This window comes from Clarias gariepinus, chromosome 6, assembly GCF_024256425.1.
Source record: "Clarias gariepinus isolate MV-2021 ecotype Netherlands chromosome 6, CGAR_prim_01v2, whole genome shotgun sequence".
Taxonomy (NCBI): Eukaryota; Metazoa; Chordata; class Actinopteri; order Siluriformes; family Clariidae; genus Clarias; species Clarias gariepinus.
This window is the reverse complement of record NC_071105.1, coordinates 19,524,948-19,552,274: the sequence shown is the minus strand read 5'-3', so window position 1 is coordinate 19,552,274 and position 27,327 is coordinate 19,524,948. Positions and strand designations below refer to the sequence as shown.

Below are 27,327 nucleotides of genomic sequence, written 5' to 3'. Positions count from 1 at the left end.
AGAAGTGTCTTTAGATTGTTGTAAGGATTTTTTGCTGTTTAATGGTCTTATCAATGGTCTTATCTACTTGGCTTAAAACATTACAACATGGCTTGACAGTAGAGCTTAAGCAGTACGGAAGCAACAGACAGAAGAGACAGGATCGACAGAATGAGGTTGGATAACCTACGTTTCCATTGAAGCAGCTGAAAGCAATGTGTGACAGTGTGTGTTGTGCTGATTTGTACAGGAGTTACTGTACATCAGGAGGTTTCCGTAAACTGAGGCCAATCCTTGTGCCCTGTCTCTGTGTGTTTACTCAGCTGCTCTCACTCGAACAAAAACAAGCACACACACTTGTTCATCAAAATATATTGCCGCACTCACCCACCTATCTTCTTTGTTCACCACACACACACACACACACACACACACACACACAGATCAGAGATTAGGTTCAGCAGACAGGCATTAAATTACACCTAGTGATCAGGGAGCACTGAGTGAATAGAGTGTATGTGTGTTTATACTGTGTGGATATAAATCTGTAGTGTGTGGCTATAAATGAATTTTTATCTGCGGAAGAGGAAGTCCGTCCTCCTTAATCTGTTAATCAACACTTTACAGAGATCTGACAGCCCGTGTAATATGATCACTACTACCCACATATAGTACACTTTACTTCCATGCATGGCTCTACATAATGTACATGATGCAGTCATCTACTGTAGCGGAAGGAAATAATGTGGGATACATTTCTGTCGCATATACGCTGCCTGCTCAAAAAAAAAGGTTGCCATTTTAGAAGGGTCAAGTTATTGGTCTGCATCACACAAAGAAAAGGAAATTTTATATTACTGGAATTGGGTTAAAAAATCCTTAACACATTATCAAAAGTTTAAAGGATAGTGCTGAACCATCAACTTTGTGGAAGAAATATGGTCAGAAAAAAAAAACATGAATGAATATCACTTAAGCACATGAAGATGCATGGTACAAATCAACAGGAAAAACTGTTTAACAGTGAAAGTAAGAACATTTCCATACATGCAATTTAATGAGAACTCTGCTGTCGCCATAAGAAAACTACTTCCTTGTGAGAATAATCAGGAAAAAAAGGCTTCAATTTGCTAGAGATCATAAAGATTGGACTATGCAGCCATGGAAAACGGTCATGTGGTCTGATGAGTTCAGTTTGATCCTATCCATCCTCCAGTGTAATGGGTGTGTCCGGTCATGCGTAGTGGACACTGTACAAGCCTCTGTAGACAGTTTTATGATCTGGGGTTACTTCAGGTGGTCAGGTCTACGCCTGAGCCATTATGTTACAATAAAATGGAAGTCAGCTGATGATCTAAATGTTCTGAATGACCAGGTTATCGCATCTATGGAGTGTTTCTTCCCTGGTGGTACAGGCATGTTCCAGGACTCAAATTGTGAAAGAGTGGTTCTGGAAGCATGAGGAATCGTTTTGACAACTGAATGACCAGGTTATCCCATCAGTGGTTTGTTTCTTCCCTAATGGCAGGGGCATACTCTAGGACACAAACTATACACAAAAACTTTATCAAGCAGATTATATAGCGTCACTTGTGGTAGACCGTTTTTCTAAACCAGAAATGTGCAGGTAAGTGGAAACATAAAAAAGTGGAAAATAAAATGTAGCACAGTGCTGTTATGTTTTTTTATATTAAATTAAATTAGATGAAATTAAAGAAAAGTTTCACTAAGAAATAAGTCTAAAGATACTATTTAAAAATTGGTTGTTAACGTAACAACCTCAGCAGCAACCTCATTTCCCCTCTCGCCTTTTCCAACCGTTCAGGATTCAGCATCAGCAGTATACTAATCACCGGTCTGATCATCTGTCATCATCTGCACCTGTTGCACTGCTTTATGCCTTAAGTTAGATGTTTGTGTATGCTTTGATGGTTTATGGGTCACTGTGTGGTTTAACAAACAAACAAACAAACAAAAAAAACGTTCCTACGATACTGTTCAGGTACAGGAAATGAACTGAAAATGAGAGCCAAAATTTTGTTCCTTAAGAATAGATTAGAACTACAAGAGAGTCTGTCTCTTTGGAAGCAAAATATGAAAAAAATGACTGGTAGCTCCAGACTTTTGCATACCTACTGGACGTCTTTGGTTTATGTCACCTTGTTTAGAAAATGGCTCACTGCATCAGCACGTGAACAGTTGAAAGCATTACTCTGTATCTGATAGACTGGCATGAATAAGGTAAGACTTTTAACAATTAAAAAATAAGTTATAAAAAGAATATACCAAAATGCTTTAGAGTTTTTCCTAAGAACTGCTCGTGTAATCATAAAGGCTATATCACAGGACTCTTATTTACACAATGCTCATACTGAATGTCCTTTTAACACACTTGTCACTCTTTATAGTGTAATGATGTTATAGTATAGAGCTGTAGAAGAGAAATGATTTATAATCACACATCTCATCCACCAAAAAGAGGATGCGGTCCATTTGGAGAAGGTTTTAACCTCATATGTTCTAAGGGAGTTTCTCCTCCCCATTCTGGCTTCCTCATTTGGGATCTGTATCCGGATTTCTGTACATTTCTATTATACTTGTAAAACTGAGATGAATGAAATGAAGTTAAACTGAGCCTGACTGGTTATTGACTTTACCAAAATAAAGCAAAAAAAAAAAAAAAATAGTCACTTAGTCACAGTATTAGTCAGTAGTTACGGCATTAGTTGTTCTAATGATCATCAGTGGTGTAAAGGCAACTGATACGAAATCTCTAATGAGAAAATGCACCATGTGAAATATATTGCAATATTGTTTAGTGTTTGTCTGTTCAAACCAGTATTCGTTCAGATGATCTGCCTTATGTTATGAAGCGTACACTCTCCACCCACACAAAGTGCCTTATAGTAATGCCTCTTTAATTTAATTAAAATCTTGAGTAATCAGCTGAATCAAGCTCGGCATTTGTTGACTCTGCCAAGCGTGCACGTACATGTGAAGAGCAGCGCTGCCTAATCTTTCTCCTCTTTTTCTCCTCCAACTCACACTTGTTGTTCCATGGGCCACACCCCTACTTCTGTGCGTGTCTTTCTCTATTAACCTCCTTTCATGTTTTCCCCTTTATCCTGTCTGCTTTTTTTTTTTATCCATAAATCCAAGGTGACTCTGTCCTCGACGTATGAGCTGTGCAGAAGAAAGATGACTGTTATTGGAATAAGCGGACATGAGTAATCAAATCAGCTCGTCTATCATCTTGTTGTCCTGCGCTCTTGAGCCGTGTCTTCGTTTCAGTCAGACGTGGGCTGTGTACCGTCTGATCGCTGGAAACGGAGAGAAAGAGAGAAAGAATAACGGACGTGTGAGGTTTGCAGAGTTCGGGTGAATGAGAAAGAGAGTGTGTAGGGGAGAGTGGCAAAGACAAAGAGAGAAACAGAGAGAGAGACAGAGTTCATCTGACAGGGACACGGTTTCTCCTTGTCGTCTCGTGTCCGTTGCAATGTCACCCCATCTTTCTTTTTCTCCCTCTTTATTACTTTGATGTCTGGTAACACACGGATTGTCCTGAATCATAATGAGCTGAAAGAGCATTTGGACAACACACACACACACACACACACACACACACAATTTTGTTCAATTAATTTGTTCATTCTGTGTATGATTCACACACAGGTGTATTTTGTACCAGACTATCAAGGTCAGAGAGAGGGAGGGGAAGAGAGAGTTTTTTTTTTAAAATCATGTTAAAGTATTGAGGGTTTCATTTCTAATGTGGTTTAAATATTCATCAGAGCCTCCATGCTCATTTCAACACTGGATTCACTTGGAACTGAAACACACCACACACTTCCTATTTTACTGCATCCCACAAGGCATGCTTAAAAACCTCATAAGAATCCCAGCAGTTTCAGCATTGTTTTTACTCGGATTCAGAATTTGGACCTCAGCTACAATTTAAAAGGACCATACTCTCACCTGCTTGTTTTATTTGTTAAGTAGCATGAGTGACAATTTAGACATGTTTCTCTATGCTGAGAAAAGAACAGAAAGCTGTCAGGGCAGATTTTAGGGCTGTAAACAACTGCCTTTTATAGACTCTTTTATATAATTCTGTTTAGTGTAGACAGACTTTGTAAGTTTTTTTCTTTCTTACTTGTACATTGACAAGAGATGCACTGGATTGAAACGAAGTCTGGACTACTATTTTAAAGGAAATGCACTGCGCAAAGGATATTCGGTGATATGTGTGGAGAGACCTAAGGCATTTTCACCGTGGGCTTTTTTGTTGTAAGATTAAAAGAAAGATTCAGGTCTATTGTTTTTTTTTTTTCTTCACGTACCCTCACACATTTCCTCTTGTCTGGATTTATTCAATATGATTTTTTTTTCGTGCTCTGCTTTTCTCTTTGTTGAGGGTGTGGGTGTGATTCAGACACCAGTCTGATGTGTTCAGCGATTGCTGTCAGGTGTGTGTTTGTGTTTACATTAAGGGTGTGGATGCATGACAGGCTCATCTCCCAGAGGACAAGGGAAGCGTGTGGTTGCTCTCCTCCACCCCTAGACCCTGAGGCCTTCAAAGCCGAGCTGACAAATTGGACCGTGTCTCGTCACCTCAGCATCCTGAAAGCACAGGCCCCTTCCATTACACATCTTCTCGGGAGCATCTAATTAGACCATTAAGTTCTGCCTGGTGATGGAAAAAGCAGTCCGGGCTAAACATAGTGGGTTTGATGTATTGAATCAGATAAGTGAGCACGAGGAGATAAAATAAATAGGATAAGAGAGATAGATGGCCTGCCTTGTGTATTGGAGTGGGTGGGGGTTGGATGGAGAACAAGGCAGTTAGGTAAAGGTGTAAGAGCCTTTATTTAAACATTGTAATGGGAGATTTGTAAGCTTTTGCAAGAAATAAAATTGGGGCCATGTAGACATCAATGTCTGTGTTAGTGGATTAATAATCCCAGGTGGTAATTGGGTCAGTGCCAATATGAGGTGTGTGATGGTGTCTATGTCAGCTTGTATCTTATATCAGTTTGACCCATAGGGATGGGAATCACCCGGGCTACGATATTATTACAATACCAAGGTGTCGATTCCATTCGTGTTGCGATTTTGCCAATATTCTGATTTGCTATTACCTTTTTGTTTTTGTTTTTTTAAATAAAAAAAAAGGTTTTGGTACAATTTTAAACAAACTTAGTATTCATTTACTCCTACCGCAAAGAATGCTGTTCTGCCTAGTGTTAGAGCCACCTGTAGGATTATAGAGGAACTGCAACAATTTATCACTTCACATGCAAAAATATCTCAAATAATTTTTTTCAAGAATCCATTTTGGATACTTGAATTGCCACACACAAGAATTTCAGTACATAACTGAATCAATCTCATCCATTAATCCCTGCTGATATCACCCAAATGAGGATAGGTTCCCTGTTGAGTTTTTCCTTGCCATCGACTTGCTCAACTGATAATTATGATTTTATACACATTTACTCTCATTAAACTAACGAGAGAATAAAAAAAAATCTTTTGGCCTGCTTTGCGACAATGACCATTGTTAAAAGTGTTATATAAATAAACCTGAATTAAATTGAATATAATCTCTATTGACAGTGTTGCTCTGTTTTTGACCCAGGAAGAAAGAAAATAAATTAAGAGGCTGCCATGTTGAATAATGTTATCGTTACAAAGTTTATCCTTTGGTTTTTGTTTATTTATTTATTTATTTGAGGGTGAATAATGCTCTGTATATGATTGTTTTTGTTTGTTTGTGTTGTCCTTTCTTTAGTAGTCTTAAAATTGTGCAGTACATGCACAAAAGTTCCGGTTGTCTGTGTACATACAGAGCGAGAGAGAGGGAGCGAGAGTGTGTGTGTGGGGGTGAAGTGGGGGGTTGTTGGTGTGTTCCAGATTGTCTCATTTGTCCTCTGTAGGAATTGTGATGAGAGTAGGCAGACCTTCTATTGTATTTTAAATGAGGAGGGAAGCCCTCCTACCCTCCACTCAATAGTACTCCTCATTTCCCCGTATAGGGATAATCTCAACGTTTGATAGCACCCGGCCGTTAGAAAAGTCATTTGTCATCTCTCTCCAGTCTTACCTCCCCTGTTTCCTTAAAGTAGGTTCGTGCAGGGTTTACCTCTCCCTTGGGCACACGCGGAGCAGACCATTAAAGCACAGATGGTGGCGGAATCCCTGCGGTCTTAATCAGCCAAGTGGAGGTGGTGTTCGCCTCATGAGCCTCAGAGCGATTGTCCTCAAGGATTTCCTCTCAACCGGAACTGCCCGATATAGATGATTTACGTTTTACCAATTACAAAGCTGTTGTGAAGTGAGTGTGGGTCTCTCTCTCACTCGCTCTCTGCAGTGACCCTCAGCCTGAGAGGATTCATTAACCACTTGTGTCTTTTCTCTCCTTTGAGTTAAACTAAGTGCATCCGTGTGCATGTATGATGTTAGTAAAGGCCATTGTCCTTTGACCCCTAACCTTTAAGTAACTGTGTCGGGACGAGTGGTTCACTGGAGCCAAAACAGCAGCAGCTGATAGATGACACTGTTATAGAGGGAGCGTGAGATTTCATTCAGGAGTGTAAGTAAACTTGGACTGGTATTTGTGTGTGTGATAGGAGAGAGAGAGGCCTTTAATTTGCAATGTTTCTGTCCATAATTATGCAGCAATGTCCTTCACAGAACCACAGTCCTTTTAACAGAACCAAGTGTAAAATCCACTTTACTCGTATGTTACAAAGAAAATTACACAGACAACTTAGAAAAAAATGTCTCAAGGATTGGTTATAAAAAAATCCACATGAATGTCAGGCTAAATTTTAAGATTGGATAATGTTTGCTACAGTGGTCAGGATTGTCATTAGGCTTAACATGCTTCACTTTACCCAGCGTTTTAATAATATTTGCTCCTCAGATTTTGTTTTGGTGCGATGTTTTCGTTTGCACATTGCACCTTTCCTCGAATACAAATGTGGACCTTTTACCTTCAACTTTGTCTAAAATCAAAATGACTCTTGTATCTCTTTTCTTATTTTTCATGTCATTCAGAAAAAAAAGCTTTTTGGTTCATCTTGACATCTTCATAGTTACTTACTTTAAAAGCTGTTCAGAAGGTTTGCATGAAACAGTTGCTTCCTGGTTCTGGTGGTCTACGCTAAAACAGACTCTATTGTAAAATTTCAGATCTGGCTTGTAAGACCAGATGTACCATCAAATTAGATATAATAGATTAAATCAACTTGCACCGTCTAGCTATGAGCCTGCTGTGTTTTACGTGCACTCTGTCTTACATCCAAGACCACTGATCAAACCTTCAGTCCAGGTTCTGTGTCGGTCCAGTTTTGCGCCTACCCTTCCCCCTCTACAACCAGATGGAGTATAAACTGGATTCAGGGATCTGCTGTGCACGAGAGCAGATGAATTAGATTTCTCCTCTCTCGCCCTTTCACAGTACTTATAAGTAGTTGCAGAGGGATTCACACTATACCATTGCCAAGAAAATCAAACATGCCTGAAAATATTAGCGTTTAGCTGTGAAATTCACACTGCCGAACCGTTCAGATTACACTAGCAGCAGTGTTTAGTAGTTTTTACCCTTAACTCGTGCTTAGCACAAAACCGCAGGCTTGCTTTTTAGGTTATGTGCATGACGATGACCATGGGTCCTGGCAACACACCCTGTTAGAGCATGTAACCTTTAAGTTAAGAAAAGATAAACACATTCATCACTCCACGGGAGCTCGAGCAGCCCCAGTCTCACTTTTTCCAAAAGCCTGGTCATTTCGCATCCATCTCTAGCATGTCTCTTTTAGGGGTCTATATATATACTGAGTCATGTGTTTTAGGAGACTGGTTGTGTGCATGTTCTATAGAGTAAGTGTATTCTACAGGACATGCACACATTCAAAGACTGCTAGCGGACGGTGTTGGCGAGGGATGGGATTAGAAGCATTCTGAATGTCAAACACCCCAGAGACGCTTTTAAAGAATTTGTTTGCGAAATGTCGAGCGACAGATCTGTCTTTCAGTTTTTGTTTTTTCCAAGTGAAGGTGTAAGTAAGGAGTCAATATTTAGTTGTAGAGATGAACGCTCCTGAGAAAGCACTGAGCAATGAAGAGGGGTTGACAGGTGGTGTGAACGACAGAAGCACATCCTCTTCAGAGCTTTTCATGTGGGAGCAAGCAGCTGTCATTAACACGTTCAATTTAATTCAATTTTATTTGTATAGCACTTTTAACAATTGACACTGTTGTAAAGCAGCTTTACACAATCAAAAGAATTATTCAAGTTTGTATGAAATGTGAATGTGTATGAATCAAAATGATAAGACTGTCCCTGATGAGCACGCCGAGGATGACGATGACAGTGGCAAGGAAAAACTCCCTGCGATGGTAATAGGATGAAACCTTGAGAGGAGCCAGACTCAAAGGGAACCCATCCTCATCCGGGTAAAAACGGATAGCAGGGATTGATCTGCGTCATATTGTGTGAGACTGGAAGTTCAGTATACAACAGGAGATGTGTTTAAGTTAAAACTAAGTCCAGTTCGTTATTGGAGGCTCAGGTAGACTGTAGGAAACAATCGGTCCTGAACTATCAAACGACTGAAATCACAAGTTCTCAGAGAACAGTTGTCTGTATTAGCCGAGGTCAGGACTGTCTTCGTGGAAAAGTGGAATTGTCCCCAGTCACCACACGCATCCCAGGCAGATCACGCGGGCATCCATGCGACAAGATCTCCAACCAGAAGCCGGACACCAGGACGAGTCAGGCAGCTCCAGAGGGCAGAGGGGGTCTGGATCACTGGCAGCTCAGGAGCGGCATGTAAAGCTCGACAGAGAGACAGGTACAGGGGAAGAGGAGAGAGCAGAAGAGGAGGAAAGATGGCAGTTAGGTATGATCACAGTCAAACAATGTATAAAGTGAATGTATATTTAGTGCTAAGTAAAAGCAGGGACTCCAGCAGGACTAACCATGACAGCATAACTAAGAGGGAGAGCCAGATGGAAACACAGACATGAGGGCTCCCTGAGATGTAAAGCGACCAATCACCTCACCGTCAACAAACCTAAGTGATCAATGAGAGTGGAGAAGACAGCATCTAAACATACCTAAAGGTGATAAAAGAATTAACTAGTTTTTTCTGCATCGTTTAGGGACAATATATTACTTATCTTGGCAGTATTTATGAGGTGCAAGAGATGCAAGAATGCTATCCTGGTAATATCATCTACATGTGCTTCACATGTGGGATCTATAATCACACCGAGGTCTTTCACTGTTGCATTTGATAGAACAGAAAGGACCTATGACTAGAACTTTTGTTTTCATGTGGATTAAGCAGAAGGAAGTGAATTAACATCCAATCTCTTATGTTCTGCACACATTGCTCAACTTTAGTAAGCTGTTTTTTCTCATCTGGTTTTGCTGACACATATAACTGTGTGTCATCAGCATAACAGTGAAAACCAATACCATGACCAGAGGAAGCATGTAAAGAGAAAAAAGTAATGGGTCTAAAACTGACCCCTGTGGAAAACCAAACTCCACTAGAGAACATGCAGAAGGGTCACCATTTAAATCTACAAACTGATAACGATCAGTCAAATAGGATCTGAGCCACGAGAGGGCCGTTCCTTTAATTCCTACTATTTTCTGTGTAGTTCATCTGTGAAGAAAAATACTATGATCGATAGTGTCAAAAGCTGCACTGAGGTCTAGTAACACAAGTATAGTGACACAACCCTGATCAGAGACTAATAGGAGGTCATTTACCAGTGTTGTCTCTGTGCTGTGATGAGGCCTAAATCCTGACTGATACAGTTTGTTTATGCCATTCCTATGTAGATATAAACATTAGTTGCTCTGCTACTATCTTTTCCACAATCTTAGAGATAAAGGGGAGGTTTGATATCGGTCTGTAATTAGACGGCTGACAAGGGTCAAGGTCAGGTTTATTAATTAGCAGTTTAATAACTGCTAATTTAAAGGATTTGGGAACATACCCATTGCTGAGTAAAAAGTTCATTTTTTTAACCGGGGTTCCGTTATTGCTGGTACTGGTGTACTAAAATGTGTCGGTATAGGATCTAATACACAGGTTGACGATTTTGAAGAAGAGATGAATGAAATTAGTTCACTCTGCAGGGGGAGTAAAGTATTCTAGGTTCTGATGTGGTGTCGTTAGTTTATCATCTGTATCACTTACATTGCTTGGTTTAAAGCCTGAATTTTTTGCCTAATATTTATGATTTTGTTATTGAAAAAGGTTATGAAGTCCTCGCTAATGTGGGGTAAGAGGAACACCTCCGCTTGTGTGTCTGCACCTTCACGAGGGGAAGTAATCATGCTGCTTCTCCTATACTGGCTGTAACTGAAGTGTGCGTGTGTATGTGTGTGTGTGTGTGCCCATATTATAATTCTCAGAATTAGCCACCATGATAAAAAAGAGTGTAAGTATTTTGGATTTACGCTTGTCATGGCAGTTATTTCTGTAGGGAAATATTTTGAGTTATTGACAGATTTCCTGTTTAGTGTGTGTGTTTGTGTAGGGCTTTTCACCCCCTTGCCCTATTTGGATGCTTTTTATTTCCATGCTTTGTAAAAGTGGGTGTGGGTGAAAATCCTATTCTCTCTGATCCATTCATGAGATGTGTGCGGGATGCCCGTTGGTTTAGCTGAAGATGTGTGCAGCATTGTTCAGCCACAGTAACACATGAGTAGGCAGAAAAAGGAGCACAAGATAGTAATACAAGGTGTGTGTATCGTGTGTGTGTTTGTTGCAATGGTACAATGGTGTTGTAATGGTTTTTAACTGTACAAGAGAAAGTTTCACTATCAGTTTTTTTCCACTTACATGTGGTGTTTGTGTAAATCTATTAAATTAAGCATGTGTGTAAATTTACACCCATATGATTTTTGAGAATGTTATGGAGAATGTATGAAGGTCCAGCATAAGGCAAGCCAGAGCAATGACAGTACAGCGACATGACCATGAGCACACGTACACACTAAGCGATGAGTGTCACACGGTCGGTTATTGTGTGTCAGTCTGTGAAAAGGACAGCAAGTCTAGGTCAAGGAATGCCAAATATTTTACAGCCAATAGGGAAGAGCACCTAGGGTCATTTAAACACACACACACTTATTGTATACACACAGGTCTTGTATTACTTCTTTACTCTGTACTCAAATAGGAAGGTCTTCTAAGCAGAAGATTTTTTTGACCGTAAAAACTGATAATATAGCGTAAATATACCCAATGTTCAATATTGTATAACTTCCTCTCTGAAAGAATTCTGTAGAACTACAGTATGTGCATGCATGTGTGTGTATGCGCTTAAACAACTCGATCTGCTTTTCTCTGTAGGCTGTGAGATATTTAGCATTCCTTGAGCTGCACTGCAGTATTTTTCTGCACATTTTGGTCTTTACACTCATGACTACACAATGATGAGTACACACACATGCTGCTAATGAGCCAAGATAGCCCCTCTGTCTTTGCCCCCTTTTCTCTTTTTGAAGAGTTCGTTTAAACCCATGAACACGAGTCTTGTGTTAAATCATGTCATGTTTTTATTGTGCGTTAGAAAATGATTTAGTTGTTTTTTTATTTAGGAATTAATTTTTTTTTTCTGATTTCTTCTCTGCTCGTTTTTTCCTTGTCAAATGCAAATTAATGTGCGTTTGGGTGAAGCATTCGTTTATTTGTTTCATCAAACAAATTTTAATGATACACAAAGATAACCTGAGTAAATTACTTTTAAAACACTAAACACACAGTCACACCTGACACTGCAGTCCTCCTATTACACTATAAATGTACCATTTACCTGTATCGATACTTTTATTTGTTTTATGTATTATTTGTTATGAAACTGACTTCTAGCTTTTCTTTTATGCATTTTAAATGTCAAATATCATTCTGAATATTTTAATGGGTATTTATTTACCCAAAGATTTGCATCCATACTGCAACATGTGCTTAGATAATCAACATTTTTAATTCAATATTTAATCATCAATGTCAATCTATTGCCTTCCATCTTGCTTTAGTCCAAAGTTGTAACTAAACGATGACTCAGAGACCAGATAATCACTATCTTGTTTTAAAAATAGGTTCCCCATGGGGATTACCATCATGCCCATACACTGTCTGGACTGATGTCCATGGAGGTTTACTGCTGCAGAGCGCGAGCTTATGTGTAATTCCGTGCACACATACGAAAGCATGTTCACATGTGCTGCAGTTATCTTTTCTGAGGTTATAAAACACAATACAAAGTCACATAACACAGCCCTGGAGACACAGACAGACCAAGAGATGCACGACATAAAGAGATGCACTGAGGGTATTTATTTATGTGTTTGTGCATGTGTGTCCACTTCATCTTTTCATTGAAGTTGTCCACATTAACACACGCTTTGACGCAAGAGTGAAGCGGAAACTTGCGTAGTGTTTGTGTGTGTATAGAGCCACCTGGTACTGGTTTGTACACCAGTGTCGTATCTTGCCCAAACACAAATTTTGTTCCAGGTGCTTGAATGATTTAATGTCCACACCTAACATCCGAACAAAAGCCCACTTATGCAGCTCATGACTCAGAACCAAAGAAAATGTCTCTCACAACTTTATTCCTACTCATGGAACCAGAAAGTTCTCCTCAACACCAGGTACAGCAAGTGATCAACATGATTGCTATACAGTGTGTGTGTGTGTGTGTGTATATATGTTCTTATGTGTGTATATATTTTTTGGTATATATTCCTCATATTACTCCTTACGTTTTGCTACCTACGCACTAAGATCCTCCCGCTGTTCTGGAGGACTATTAAAGTTCAGGGTTTTGAGCACATCTCAGGTCAGGCAAAGTATAATGATTCCTGCAGTCCTTCTGCTAGGACGTTCTTGGCTAAACAGCATGTTTATATACAGTGATGGCCAAAAGTATTTAGATAAATGTGAAATTCTTTGTTTATCAACATTCTCTTTTTTTTTTTAATAATGACAATTAAGATAATGACAGAATCATTCATTATTTTATTCAATAAACTAATATTCAAAATGAAAAATTTGATGGAATAAAATTTTTTATATATTTCAAAACCTGCTGGGTCTTGCTGGGCATAGGGTCAGAAAGATGTCTGCAGTACCCTGGTGTCACTCAATCCATGCCTGTTTGACCGCTGCCTGAAGATCATGTACTTTGAACCTTTTTGCAATTTACTTAAGAATTCCCATGTTTTAGCCGTTTCTGTGCAGAGGTGGACACCTGGTTCAGGGTAGTAAAAGTAAAATTCTTCAGTCTGATAAGAGGGAACTAAGTATTAGTGACATCACTGTTTTGTGCACAGGGAAAACTAGAACACATGACACATGTTGTCCTAATAATTTCGACCACCACTGTACAATGTTTTTACAGTGTGTCATACAAACTTTGAGTATTTGTTATTGACATTAGCCTCGTGTGCCTGGTGCGAATCGAGCCACAGAAAACTTGGATTCCTGACTCGTCTTGATGAATTTAGGACTTCTGGAATCAGTGGAAAATGACGGGAGCTGTTACCGTTTGGTTTAAACATATTAAAAACAGATCACAATCCTGATTCGTAGCAATTCTGCAGCTCCAGTCAGTTCTAATGTTTGTCATCGATCAGCGATGCTTCTCAGCACTTCACTCCTGGTTAATGAGTGGAGTTGCCGGGTAATTCATGCACTGCCACTCACCAGGCGTGTCAGTTTGCTTTCCCACCTACACTTTCTCCTTGCTTTTTTGTCGGAAGTGAAATGGGAGCCTGAGTGAGTGTAAGACCGGATCTCTGTTTGTGTGCGAGACAGAAAGAGAGAGATAGAGTTAGTTATAGGAGAGTCAGAGTGACTAAATGCGTTTCTTCCTGTTCTGATTTGCTGTCCTGTTAAGACAAAACTATAACAAAAAAAATTGCTTTTCTCAACACATTTTGTGTTTTTTCAGTGTTAATCATCCACACAGACAGACAATGACTAGCAAACTGTCGGGTAACTTCTAGACAAAACTACTTAGCTCAGCCTCTGGTATAGCCTGCAGGCAGTTTTTTCCCCCTCCCTCGTCACTTGTCTACTCCTTCACACTACTTCCCAGATCTTTATCTAATGGTGTAAATGTTGCTCTTTCCTCCCTTCAGTAGTGTTTCTGCTGTGTTAGGCACTGGTCTGTTTACTAAATTGTATTTTGTGATTGTATTTTGCCAGGAGAAAAAAAAACGTCTGGAGTTTTGCAAACACCGGATACCAGGGCTGCTCATCACTGTATCACTGTCCACCCAATCCTGTTAATATTGGAGGGAATTTCCAACATTCATGTGTGGCAAAGTAATCACCCACACCCACTGGGTCTTACCTTACCTAGGGCTAATATTCAACACACACACACACACACACACACACACACACACAAACTGAGTGTACAAAGAGATGGTTTGTCTTACAATGTTACAATGCAGTAACAACCAAAAGGACCCATATAAGGCCATACAATTGTGCGTGCGTATGTGTGTGTGTGGGAATTATATACAGTAGATCAGAGTTAGAACTCCAGTCAGGCAGAAAACCACTGGCTTTTGTGTTACCCTGAAACCCAGCGTCTCTTCCCTGTTTCTGTGCCGCTCCCTCCCCCTCCCTCAACCTGTACGTGCTTGTCTTTGATCACAGCCCTGTTTAAACCCGTCTCATCAACATGAAAGCAAGTCCTGCTTTGTTTAAGAACTTTGCAAGCTCTAATTTATGCCCTGGGTAAAGGGTCTGATGCATAAACATGCACTGGAAAGCTCTTTTACTTTGTGCTGGGGTGATAAACCTCAGGCCACGTTACCATCTCTCACCCACCAGCTGTTCTCTTGATGAATAATGAATATCGTTGAGGATTCGTGATGTTCTCCTCTAACTGTATCACACAACAGCGTTCAGAGCAGATCATTTAAAAATTAACTGTATTACAGTTTATAATAATAATAATTATTATTAAAATTGATTTGATTATTAATTAATTAATTAATTTGTATCTTTGTATTTAAAGTCCAGTCTAAGGAAAATTCCCAGTTTTTCTGATGGTGTAGAATCCATTGTACGTTATATTTTGTGCTTCATCAGTAACACACTCGCTGACTGATAACCTGTCGATAAGCAGCACTTAATATTCAGTTATTATTTACCTTAAAGCATTATTGATTTTTTAGAACCTTTCAGCAGAGTGGGGGAAAAGTTTATGTTTATATATATATTCAATTCAATTTTATTTATATAGCGCTTTTAACAATGGTCATTATCTCAAAGCAGCTTCACAAAAAAATAAAGAAATTATATATATATATATATATATATATATATATATATATATACACACCTTTTTGGACTGTACCATCAGGGAGATCATGAAACACAGTCAGAGAAAAGCGCTATTCAGCCCCTTCCTCTTGCGTGAGCTCCCAGTCCCAGTAACGGCCAATCAGCTTTCTCAACTCCCTGCTACGGATGGCTGTAGTGTTACACGAGAATTGAACTTGTGACCTTTTTTCCGTTGCAATTTTTTCATTTGAAGTACATATCTGACATGTAACCACTGTGTGTGACCAGAATTTATAAGACCTTTACAGCAATAAATCTGAAAATACACCATATGGCCAAAAGTAGTGTAGAAATCTCACCATCACACTCGTATGTGGGTCTATACCAAATTGCTCCAGTAAACATGGACTTACAGAATTGTCTAGAAGTTCTCTTTCTAGAAAATTTCCCTTCCCTGGAACTAAAAGGCTCAAACCTGTTCCAGCAAGACAATGCCCCTGTAAACAAAGCGAGCTCTGTGAAGATATGATTAGGCAGAAATCGAGCGTCCTGACAAGAACCCTGCCCTCAATCCCACTGAAAACCTCTGGAATCAACTGGAGCTGGATCGGTGCTTGACCTCACTACTTCTTTTGTGAATGAATGAGCAAAAATCCAGACAACCATACTTTCCTATCTAGTGTAAAGCCTTCTCAGAAAAGATTATTAGATAATTGCAAAGGGGGATTTAAATCTGAAATGTGATGTTCAACGAGCACATATGGGTCTGGTGGTCAGGTCTATACACATGTCTATTATTTGAGGGGGGGTCAAGAATTATTCACACTCCAATTTTACTGCAGTAAAACTTTTGTTGACCGCAGCGTTTTTCGTTCAAGGCTACTGTCTCCCCAGTCACTGCTTTGTGGGTGTGAATGTGTTACATTAGTTCATGAGTAAATGCGGTGTGAGCAAAAAGAAATGCCCCACTTGTGATTGGCACAAAAGAAGAGCAGCATGGAATGATTGTTTTTTTTTGTAATCTGAAGATGTTTCTTGTGCAAAAAACAACTCACAGACAACCATGAACAGAAGCGTATGGAAAACTGCAAACAAAATTTAGAGTGATATTCTAAGGAAGGTGAATGTTTTCTAAAGAAAATCATGACTGTTGAGGAGCCATGGATTCATTACTACGAAAAAAAAAGTAAGAAAAAGTTCAAATTCACAGTGTATGGGCCAGTGCGGGAACTTCACAAGCTTCTGTCTAAAAATATTTGTCTGTTCTAAAAAGTTAATTAAATAAAATTCAGAAGCTAGAGTGTGGATAATTTTTGACTCGAGGCTGTTGCTGGAAAGAAATCTTATGTCGAATCTGGATAAATTTACATACCCTCATCCTGTTTGAGCAGCAAAAGTCATATTTGAACAATGATTCAGAAATGAATTACATACAGTAAGATCCAGCATGGTTTTCACTTATATGTTCCAGATGTGTAGTGGAACCGTTCTGCATTCTTACCAATAATGCGCACATACCTGCCTTGCTGGGAAGGGCATTATACAACACAGGCTATAATTTCAGCAAGGAGACCTAACATGTCCCCTAAGAGACCTAAGAATGTCCCCTACAAGGACACATCCTTGTGAGCACATGCGGATCTACACAAACACATTTAGTGCCTTCAATCTCAGGTTCATTCGCTTGACTAGTTCTCTGATTATATGCTCATTTTGCTTCCTGGCCATCTGTAGGATGACTGAAGCTTTGACATCATTTGTTCTTTGAGACGAAAATGTCTCCTCCTCTCCTCCTGTTACCCTTTGTCATGCTTTCGTCTCTCTCTCTCTCTCTCTCTCTCTCTCTCTCTCTCTCTCTCTCTCTTTCTCTTTCTTTAAAAAGTAGTAAAGAGAGCTTGGTGGAAGCTGGAGTAATACACTTACTGTCCTCAGGTTGTACCCTGACGTTCTCACGCTCCTCACCACACACACAAAGATCAGATCTGGGTGTGTGCATGTGTGTGCTTGTGTGTGAGAGAGAGAGAGACTCTAGCAGAGACAGAGCATGTTTTGAATGACCGGAGCAATGCAAAGCCACACGCATTTAAAGACCTATACTATATGTAGCGGACAATGAACTTCTTTCATACTAGATCATGTGTATCTGTGCTTGTACGCACGTGCATGTTAGAGAATTCTCCACGCATACTGACTTTTAGTACGTCCTCTTACTGTCCTACTCTAACACTCAAATCAACAGATGCGTGTTGTTGTTGTTTTTTTTTTTTTCCTTGGACACACACTCTCAACGTCAGGTCATTATCAGGTCATCTGGTAATATAGATACACACAATTCAACATTTCACTAAGCGTGTATAAAATAAGCAGACTTTCCACCGTATGGTTGGGAGCATACCGCTGTGATGAACATAAGAAAGGTCAGTAGCTAATTTGTTTGTCTCGTCTGTATTCAGCAGATGGACAGTTTGTCAGAGATCAGATGAAAGGTTGTGTACAGTTATGACTGATAGTAAGCGATAGGGTTAGAGATGAGGCTAGGATTATAGACACATACCACTCTGCCACATCTTTCCATGAGTTGTTACAGGAAATTTAGAGTGACAGGTGGTCACGACTCTAATAGATGATGATAATATCATAGTCATCCGAGACTGGACTCACAGGAAGCTAATTTTCCACACAAAAGAGACAGATGTTTATTGACCTGCTTTATTTAATACTTGGACAACAATTAAAAGTTTTGCTTGTCTTCTACAGTTTGATATGTCAGAACAATATGATAAATACACGAAAAAGTAAATAAAATATTGGATCGGCTTAGAGGGAACTATAGTTTTGTTTTGTCTTTTTCTCTTGTAGCTTCCAATACTGATCCTTTAACCATCAGTTTTTCCCCCGTCTCACGAACAACCCTGAAAGTCCAGTCTGACCCGAGATGAAAACATGTTCCTCACTTTTAATTAGACCCTTGGTACATCCCCCGTCTCAGCGGCCAGGCACAGACCAATTATAGCTAGACAGGAGGTGGCTAGGTCTGTTTTCATCTCTTGGGATCACCTGGAGCTTTGGAGGATGCAGGTGAACTCTTTTGTCTGCCATGTAAATTTGTGAGCAGTGGTTTAGGTGTTACATTAACATTTTGCACTAAAACATTTAGGTCAACAAGAGGTAAAGCAGTTTTTTTTTTTACAGCAATTGTCTAGCTGGCGCACTGTTTTTCTGTTTGTCTTATTTCTAGGCAGTAGACGTCCAGCAGTGTCCCGAAAACTGGAAAGTGGAATCTAACTGCACTCCAACAGAACACATTTCCACTGAGGCAAAGTTCAACAGCTAAATGCTAAATACAAACAAATACCAAGCGACTACAAAGTTTTTATTTTCTTTTTGTGATACTTTCTCATATGCTACATCCTTTCATTGCTTATCAGCCACGGAGAAATGTAAGTGTTGGGGCCGGCTGTAAATGAACTCACAGAGGCAGTTAGACATGCTTTTATCTAACTCTTATAATTGTGACCCAAAATACTGTACCAAAAGGCAATTTTAAAGCTGTTCTATTCTACAAACACAGAATAAAACAACGCATTATAGAAGAACTAGCATTAGAATATAACAGCTCCAGCATGCGGCAGTGTAACACCAGCCAGTGGTTCTAAACACTAATAAATGAGCTTTCTAAGACTTATTGATGTTAGGATGTTATTGGCTTGTTAGTTAGTTTGTGCCTTTTAGTGAATGTATGACCTAAAGCTTGGTATTTTTTTACACATCTGTTTCAACAGCTTTTAAAGCCTTGTATATTTTGGTTTTAATGGGCTTGTTTTTGTTAATTACACAGGCATGGGCCTACACACTGCCACTTTTTATGTGTGTGTAAGTGTGAGTGAGACTCTGTCATTGTTTCATTCCTTTAAACAGTGTTATAATGACGGATGGAGTAGGCGAGTGGAAGGGACAGTGAGGCGTTCTGGCTAAATTTTGTAATTAACACCCCTCATCATCTCTCACCCGCTTTAACAAAACAAACAACCACATTAACTCAATTTTACCTTGTTAATTATCAGCCCCACTCTCCGTTGGTACATTCCATATAGGTTGGATAAACCGCTTTTTCTACAATGTACTAATAGAGTACAGCTAGTTACTAAGCACTCGTGTTCTGATTTAAATTGAAGTTGACTTGTGGGCTGGTTTCTGGATGTTAAGTCTCCAAATGAGAGCGTCTGTTCTTTTTGTTCTTTGAACTGGAATGAGTTAATGGTACAGAATCACTTCCTGCACAGAGGGAGGGATTAAATAAACGAATAACATGATTACAGTGAGGGGTGGCGGGGGGAGACAACACGTCTACTGAAGCTCAGGGAGAACAAGTTTTCCTGTGTGTACTTGTACGTGCGAGGTCACCGTTTAAACCACCAGAGGAATCACCAGGGACCCACCAGATACAATATTATCATAATACCTATGTGGTGAAAAGATTTTTATTGCTATTCTTTAAGTATCATGATTTTATAAATATCCCCGTTTTATTTTTTTTTTAGATATTGTTGCAATTCTAAACAAACTTAGCAAGTAGTTAATAACTAATAATGTAGCAGGTCTTGGTTTTCTGTGATCTGTTAAAATGAACAGCTGTGCTTATGGCCTGATCCACCCTGATGCCCCAAATCTGTTGGTATAGAATAGATTTATTTATGGTTCGATTATTTGGTGTAACCAAAATGAGGTTAGTTTTTTTTTTTTTAGAGCTTCTTCCTTATATTGATTCCTTATTAAATTTTTCCTTGCCAGCATCGCCCCTGGTTTGCTCATTGGTAAACAAATAAGTGACTTTTTAGCAAATTGTGTGATTTATATATAATAATGGTTTCTTTTCACTCCTGAGATCAGTCTCTTTTAGAGTAACAGAGTAACAGAGTAATGGGCCGCAAACGTAGTGAACCACCAGGTCATTACAAATCCAAAGCTTTTAATGTAAAAATCCCAGAACACATACCACAAGCAGAACAAATCAATCCAACTATAATAGCTATTACATTTGCATGGCTGTTATGTTTGTAGGAAATGTATTACTTTGGTGGGATTTCTGCATTAAAAGCGACAGATTTGTATTACTTTTGTGGTTTATTACATTCACGGGCTGTTATTACTTTGGCAGGTATTACACTTTCCTTTCTTGATTTCTCTGCTTATTTTCCCATCCCAGGCTTAATTCTAGTTAAACACAGGATGCTGGTCTGACTGTGGCTCACTGCTTTTGCCTTTGGACTTAACCTTGCGCATCAGAATGTTGGCTTATTGCAGTCATTAAAAGTGACAACTGTGCAAGACGTCTGCGAAATGAGGCTTGACCCATGTCTGAGTTATGGGCAACCCTGCAGAAAAGAGGAAAGGAGACCGTCACACAGAGAAGCTCGTCTTTCCCATCGCTCCGGAACTTCTGTCAGAGAGACCCGTCGCATTCCAGCTGTTAGGATTGATCTCGCATTACAGTTTTTATTACAGTCTCGCTCCTCGTTCACTCTGTTTGTGGTCTCGTACCCATCACACCTTCCGCTAGTGCCATACACCTAACACACGTTCTTTGCTAGCTTTCTTTGCATCACTTCCCTTCTTTACCCAAAGCAAAGCTTTAATATGCGTTTGTCACTAGTATAGGTTAGCGTGCCGTGCCCAATCGCGTCGATTTATCGCGTCTTCTGCTCCAAACAAAAGGTCATTAATCAAAAAGCTTTGGCAGAGGCTTGAACTCTTGAGCGCTTTAGGAACTAAGAATAATGTCAGCCAGTTTATCTTCAGCAAAACAACATTGCTTTAGAGGAAGTAATAGATTTAGGGACAGATATGACTTCTGGCCAATAGAAGACTGATAACAGTGGCAAGCCGGTGCTTGAGGGTTTTTTTCTTTTTCCACTGGTTCATGCTGAATGAACTTTTGGTTGTTTGCCAGATTGGCCTGTGTAACAACACATAGCATTCTTTCATATGTTTGCGCGCGCACACACACACACACACAGTTGCACATAGAGTTTAACATCTAGTTAAATAATATAGCAGTAATTCTAAGGTATTTTTAAGAAATTATGAATTTGCACATATCTTCAGACACACTGAAAGAACGCTGAAAAGTCTTCGTTTGAAAAAAGTCTGTGCACACACACACACGCGCACACACACACACACACACACACTGTTCACTCCTTTTCTCTTTCACATTCATTCAGCTTCACTTAAGCCTGTATACACAGACACACACAATGCTCTGTGTACGTCAGCACTATTTAATTCCATTCCATGTAGATGAGAAAGGGGGTGTGTGTGGTTAGGGAGAGATTGTGGGGGGTTGGTGGTAACTAAGAGAGAGGACTTCACTAATTCCCTATTTTTCTTAAGTTTGCACGAAGCAGAGATATTAAAGATTCAATCCAGTACTATGTGGATTTCAATGTATAATGCTGAGTTCACCATATCAATAACCACACAGATCAAATGAAGTTGTTACCATCATTATTATCTCACACTGGTCTATTTTGTCTTTCTCAGGTTGAGTCCAAACTCCGGAAGGATGTGTCTCTGAGTGAATGAGAGTGGGTTTATCTTTGTGGGCGTGCCTGTGTGTATGCGTGTGTGTGTGTGTGACACACCATACAGCTGACCTGTCAAGAGGGGACATGCCCCTTTAACAGACAATTACCAAACAAATGGTGAGGTGATAAAAAACTGTTTGCTCTCTCTCTCTCTCTCTTTCTCTCACACCCACAAGTTCACTCAAATTATTTCTCCATTTGGTCAAAACAGACTGGAGCTATTTTTAGACACTTTAACTTTGCCATTTATTGTTCTGATTTGGAATGGTTACAGAGCTAGTTCTTATTTTTTTTTCCTGGCTGTGATTCATTCCATTAGATGTATATTTATTTTAGTTTCCCTGCCTCTCACATTTTTCAGAGTGGTCACCATGCTGCCCGGGATGGTGCGTGTGTTGCATGCTCTTCTCCCTGTTCTGGCGTTTTGCGCAGTCTCTCAGATCTCCCTTTCATCAGGTCACTATCCAGTGTTCCTGCACAATGACACACAATTTAAGCATCTGGCTCTTCACCCCGAACCGGACCTGGGACGCGTCTACGTGGGTGCTCGTGATCGCCTGTTCCGGCTATCTTCGGACCTGCAGCTGGAGGAGGAGGTGAAAACCGGGCCTGTGACGGACAGCCGGGACTGTCTGCCTCCTATCAGTGAGACCAGTTGCCCCCAGGCGCAAAAAACCAGCAACCACAACAAGCTGCTGCTCATTGACCCCTACAGCAAGGTGCTGATCAGCTGTGGCAGTGTGCACCAGGGCACATGTCAGAAGCGAGATTTGGACGCTGTGGGCACGGTGCTCTTTTCTGCCCAGAAGCCAGTGGACACACAGTATGTGGCGGCCAATGAACCCGAGGTTTCCACTGTGGGCCTGGTGGTGCCCCCGCATGGCCATAGGCAAGCAGTGCTGTATGTGGGACGCGGCTACACCAGCAGCCAGCCGCCCATCTCTACCCGCAACCTTGACACAGAACCCATCTTCTCATACGAAGAAACGGCGAAGCTAACTGTGGTGGGACGGCTTTCAGAATACGACCATCACTTTGTGACATCCTTCACACACAATTCGCACGTCTACTTTCTGTTCTACCGCCGTGATTTGAAGTCACAGCGCGAGTACCGCACATATGTGTCTCGCGTGTGTCTGGATGATATGTCCTACTATTCGTATGTGGAAGTTCCACTAGACTGTCGCTCAGCAGCTGGGAAGAGTTACAACCTGCTGCAGGCCGCCCGACTGGGACTCCCCAGGCGCGGAGAAACTAGAGGGATAGACGACGAGCTTCTGCTGGGGGTTTTCTCCACACGATCTGCCTCGTCCAGCAAGCCCAGCAATGAGTCGGCTTTGTGTATGTTCTCCCTGAAGGAGCTGGATAAACGCATCGACAACACTCGAGATCTCTGTTACACCTATATGGGCCGTCAAGAAGGACAGGAGGCTGCCTATATAGAGTACGAAGTGAAATCAGTCTGCGCCAGTTTGCCACTGGTGAGTATTAAACATGTATTTAGAGAATAATATATATGATGTATATACTCGCAATCAGAGGTTTACTTGAGCATCATGAGCATGGATGTTATTTTATTTTAATTTTGAACGCATCTTTTTCTGGGGCAGAATAATTATACAATATATTTATTTAATAAAAGAAAACCCCCAGAATTTGGTAAACAAGTTTTAATTTATTCAATTTAAAATTTATCTGAGGCAGAATTCTGCCTGGATATTTGACCTCTAGTCTTGGCAGAATTGAGGATAATAAATTCAGTTAGAATTGATTCTCTAGAAACTTACTAGAGAAAAAAAAAAGCCTGCTTTATCTATTTTACAACCAGCTTTAATGTGTATTTATGGGTCATTGTCCTGTTGGAAAACTCAGCTTGTCCAAGTGTAAACAGTCCAGGTTTATGCTAAAGAGTTCTGATAAAAAGTTACTGCTGCACATTTAATCACATTAAGATCTAAAACACATATGCATAGACGTATAGTCAGGAATTTATGTAGTTTGTCTAATAAAGTATTTATTTATTTATTTATTTATTTTTACAGATTTCAAGATGATCTAAAATTGGCAAACTTCCTCTTAATGAGATCATGTGTGGCTTTACAAATGAATACAAAATGTTACATTTTAATAGTTACCCCTCAGGCTTTAAATCACAATCTGTTAATACTGTATGTTAACAGAATGTGATTTTTTTTTTTCTTATGAAATTGTATAGATGTAGTCCAACTTTATTTCATCATTGTATTATTCCTTTTATTCCATCTTCATATTCCCAATTCCATGTATTTAAAATTCCACTCAAATACGCCCTAAAATTCCTTTCGTTTTAAACATGTTGCTGTTTAGCAGGTTTACCCAAATATGTTTTATTTATTTGCTCACTTTTCTAGATCAAGAGCTAGTAATTTTACATCCCCACTCCATAGAGCCTCCATGCAATATGTGGAGTGGATAATGAAATGATTCCTGATTTTTATTTTTTTTTCTCCCTTGGTTTATTTATTTATTTATTTGCTGGAACCTACTGTAGCAGCCGTGGTTAATAATGTAACGTGTGCGCACAACTGACAACAGAAAGCACACTTGCTTTATGGAGCACAGTTTATCAAAGGGACAACATTCAAAATTAATAACTAGATAGATTGTAGTTATCATTATTAATGTCTTCATAATGCACCAGAGCTACTGCTGTAAATGACCTTATATCGACGTAATGGAGAATAAGGAAGAATAATGTGACATTAAGTGTAAAGTAGGTACCTATTTTGGAACCGTAGTCATTATTTTAATGTGTTGAGGTAACAACAAATAAATCTGAATCACCTTTTAAAAACCTTTTTTGATTTTTCTACAACATAAATTCCAACATTACCTTTACATATAATGATGATATAAGATGAAATAGGTATTCTTTGCGTGCATTGTTTTCCTTTCTTTCCATTCATGTCCATTTCTAAGCATTGTGATTGGACGTATTCGCTTCCAAAAATTGCATCCTCTTGTTAATGCGATCGAATGTTAAAGCCCTATTCAGCACAAACGGTATGCACACAGTAGGACGTAGTCAAATTAAGTAATGAATCCACTAGTTCTTCGTGCTAAAGTAATTACACTGAGGTGAAGTGGATTAGATTGGATGTGTTTTACAGCTTGCTTTACAGTTCCTTCATCGCTTGGGGGATTTCTGTGTGTGTTGGTTGTGTGGGTGTATAGAGGAGTGGAGACAGATGGGGCTGATTTTAACTGAGTAGTAAGTATTGATCCTCCATATAGTTAAGGATCCCCGATAAAGGTCATTCTACATGAGTCCGACTCCTGATCTCCCAGCACCCCTTGCACTATAGCTCGGGGCGGAGAGAGCTGACTGGGCTTGTGGCTGATGTTTAAATAGAGCTTCATAGAATCGATATTGAAAAATATCTTTATTCTGTGTGATGGAGACATCGATGCTCCAAAAGTGGTGACTAGTTCAGCGACCATTAGCTCCATCTTGATGAAATGAGACTATGTATTTAAAAAAGAATATTATGTGAGAGAGAGATACAGGAACAATGATTAATGCATTAACAGTTTAATCTGAACCCACATCGATTTTAATATAGAAGTGCAAAATCACTGTTGTTTATCTATTGTCTTTTCAGACTAACAGAATTGGGTTAGGCCTCAAGGCCTTTGGTAGAGTGTAAAACCAGAAACAAATCTCTTTTAGAGCCGTTGAACGTCAAGCCTGACATAGCTGTGGCTTTATCCTCCTCCCTGGGTGTCGTCGCAGGAAAGCATGAGAAAGCACAAGTGATAACCGTGAAAAGGATTATGTTTTTTTTCTTACCCAAAGATCATTTTAGTTTCCTGGGTTACTGTTTGTATTTATTAGCTTATGTAAATAAATAACCATATTGTGATTATACCTAAGATATTGCACAATTGATTGTTATGGATAAAGGATTCCAACAACCACATGATTTTGGGTGATTTTGTTAAAATTTGTTTATTTGTATTTTTAAAATGTAACATTTTATTATGTGTGTGACCACAGACCACTCTGGAAGCTTACCCATGCGGTTCTGACCACACTCCAAGCCCAATGGCCAGCCGTGTGCCGGTGGAGGCAGAGCCAATCTTTGACAGTCCATTAGATCGTCTAACTGCAGTTGCAGTCAGCGTGAAAGCAAATTACACAATTGCTTTTCTGGGAGACTCTAAGGGATATTTACACAAGGTAACAGTATTTTTTTTTTCATATTTATTATGAATTGCTCCCATGATCCCAAATTAATTTCATTGAGAAATATTCAATTTTTTCTTTAGATTTTTGTTGAAGTTCTAGTCTTGTGTCACTAACCACAGATATTTCAAAGCAATTTTCAACATTCTTAATTGGTAAAAGAAGCATATAGTCATAGTAGGTCAAAAAAGTATGTCCATATCTCCTGTTATCTGTTATAATCTAGAAATCTTAGTATCAACAATGTAAGATTGCCTTTCAGTGTGGACATTCCTTTAAAGGTTTCATCTTTTACTATTTCTTTAGGAAGCAAAAAATAAGTCTTTAAGCTCCTCCAGAGTGTGTGTGTATATCTGTTTATGCTCCAGTTGAAATTATTTTACTTTAAAGTACATTTCACTTTTATTTAGAACAGGCCTTTTTAACTGTCTATGTAAACTTTTGAGCCACATCCTTACAGAGAACCGCAGAGCTGAGCAACATGCCAGGGTAGGGTTTCCCTAATATAAACTTACATTAGGGGAAATCTACAGTATTTGGCGTGTTTTTTGCACACAAATACCTGGAGACTCATCTGAATGTGTAAAAACTTATAGATTATGCTTTCTTTGGTATCCACTTGCAGGCAGTATTACCCGTGTTAAATCAAAACTGCTTTCAGTCTCTGTTATTGTTACTGATAGCAGTAGCGAGATATGATTGTAGTGAAACAGGGTTAATCTAGAAAGGATGATTTTCTCACCAAAAAAAAAAAAAAAAAGATTAAACCTGTTGCATGCTCATGTGTGGAATGTTAAAATTTCCCACTTGGCTTCATATCTTGAAGATTTGCCATGGAAGCCTGTTGAAATGTTACCATAAGACACTAAGAGCATTGTTAAAGGAAAGTGAAAGAGCAAAACAGTGATGTGTGCTTTTTCTTAATGTGTGAAGACATCCTTCAAAATGATAAAAATAGCAACTATGGTACAAAAATATAAATCTTCCATACCACAGTGTCTATAAAACTTTCACTAAATTTCCTTGTTTCAGCCAGCAGATGAATAGTCATGTGAAGAAAAGAGTGTAGTGTGTGTATGACTAGCCTTTTTGTAGCATGAATGTAGTACAGATGTCACTAGCAAGGCTTGCTAAAGACCTGGGGTGCACAATATTTCTTTGTCTCTGTATTCTATTAAAGCTGTGTAATGGCACATGCCAG

General features: G+C 39.4%; 1 protein-coding gene across 3 annotated transcripts in view; it reads left to right on the top strand.

Annotated features, from left to right (window-relative positions):
- plxnb1b (plexin b1b) overlaps positions 1–27,327 on the top strand; it is a 90,740-nt gene that overhangs the window by 33,657 nt on the left and 29,756 nt on the right. For all 3 annotated transcript variants that reach the window (XM_053498217.1, XM_053498215.1, XM_053498216.1), the window contains exons 3-5: positions 21,858–22,018; positions 22,263–23,382; positions 25,938–26,120. In XM_053498217.1, coding sequence (XP_053354192.1) covers positions 22,273–23,382; positions 25,938–26,120 — 1,293 coding nt within the window. In that variant the 5' untranslated portion in view covers positions 21,858–22,018; positions 22,263–22,272. The remainder of the gene's footprint in view (positions 1–21,857; positions 22,019–22,262; positions 23,383–25,937; positions 26,121–27,327) is intronic.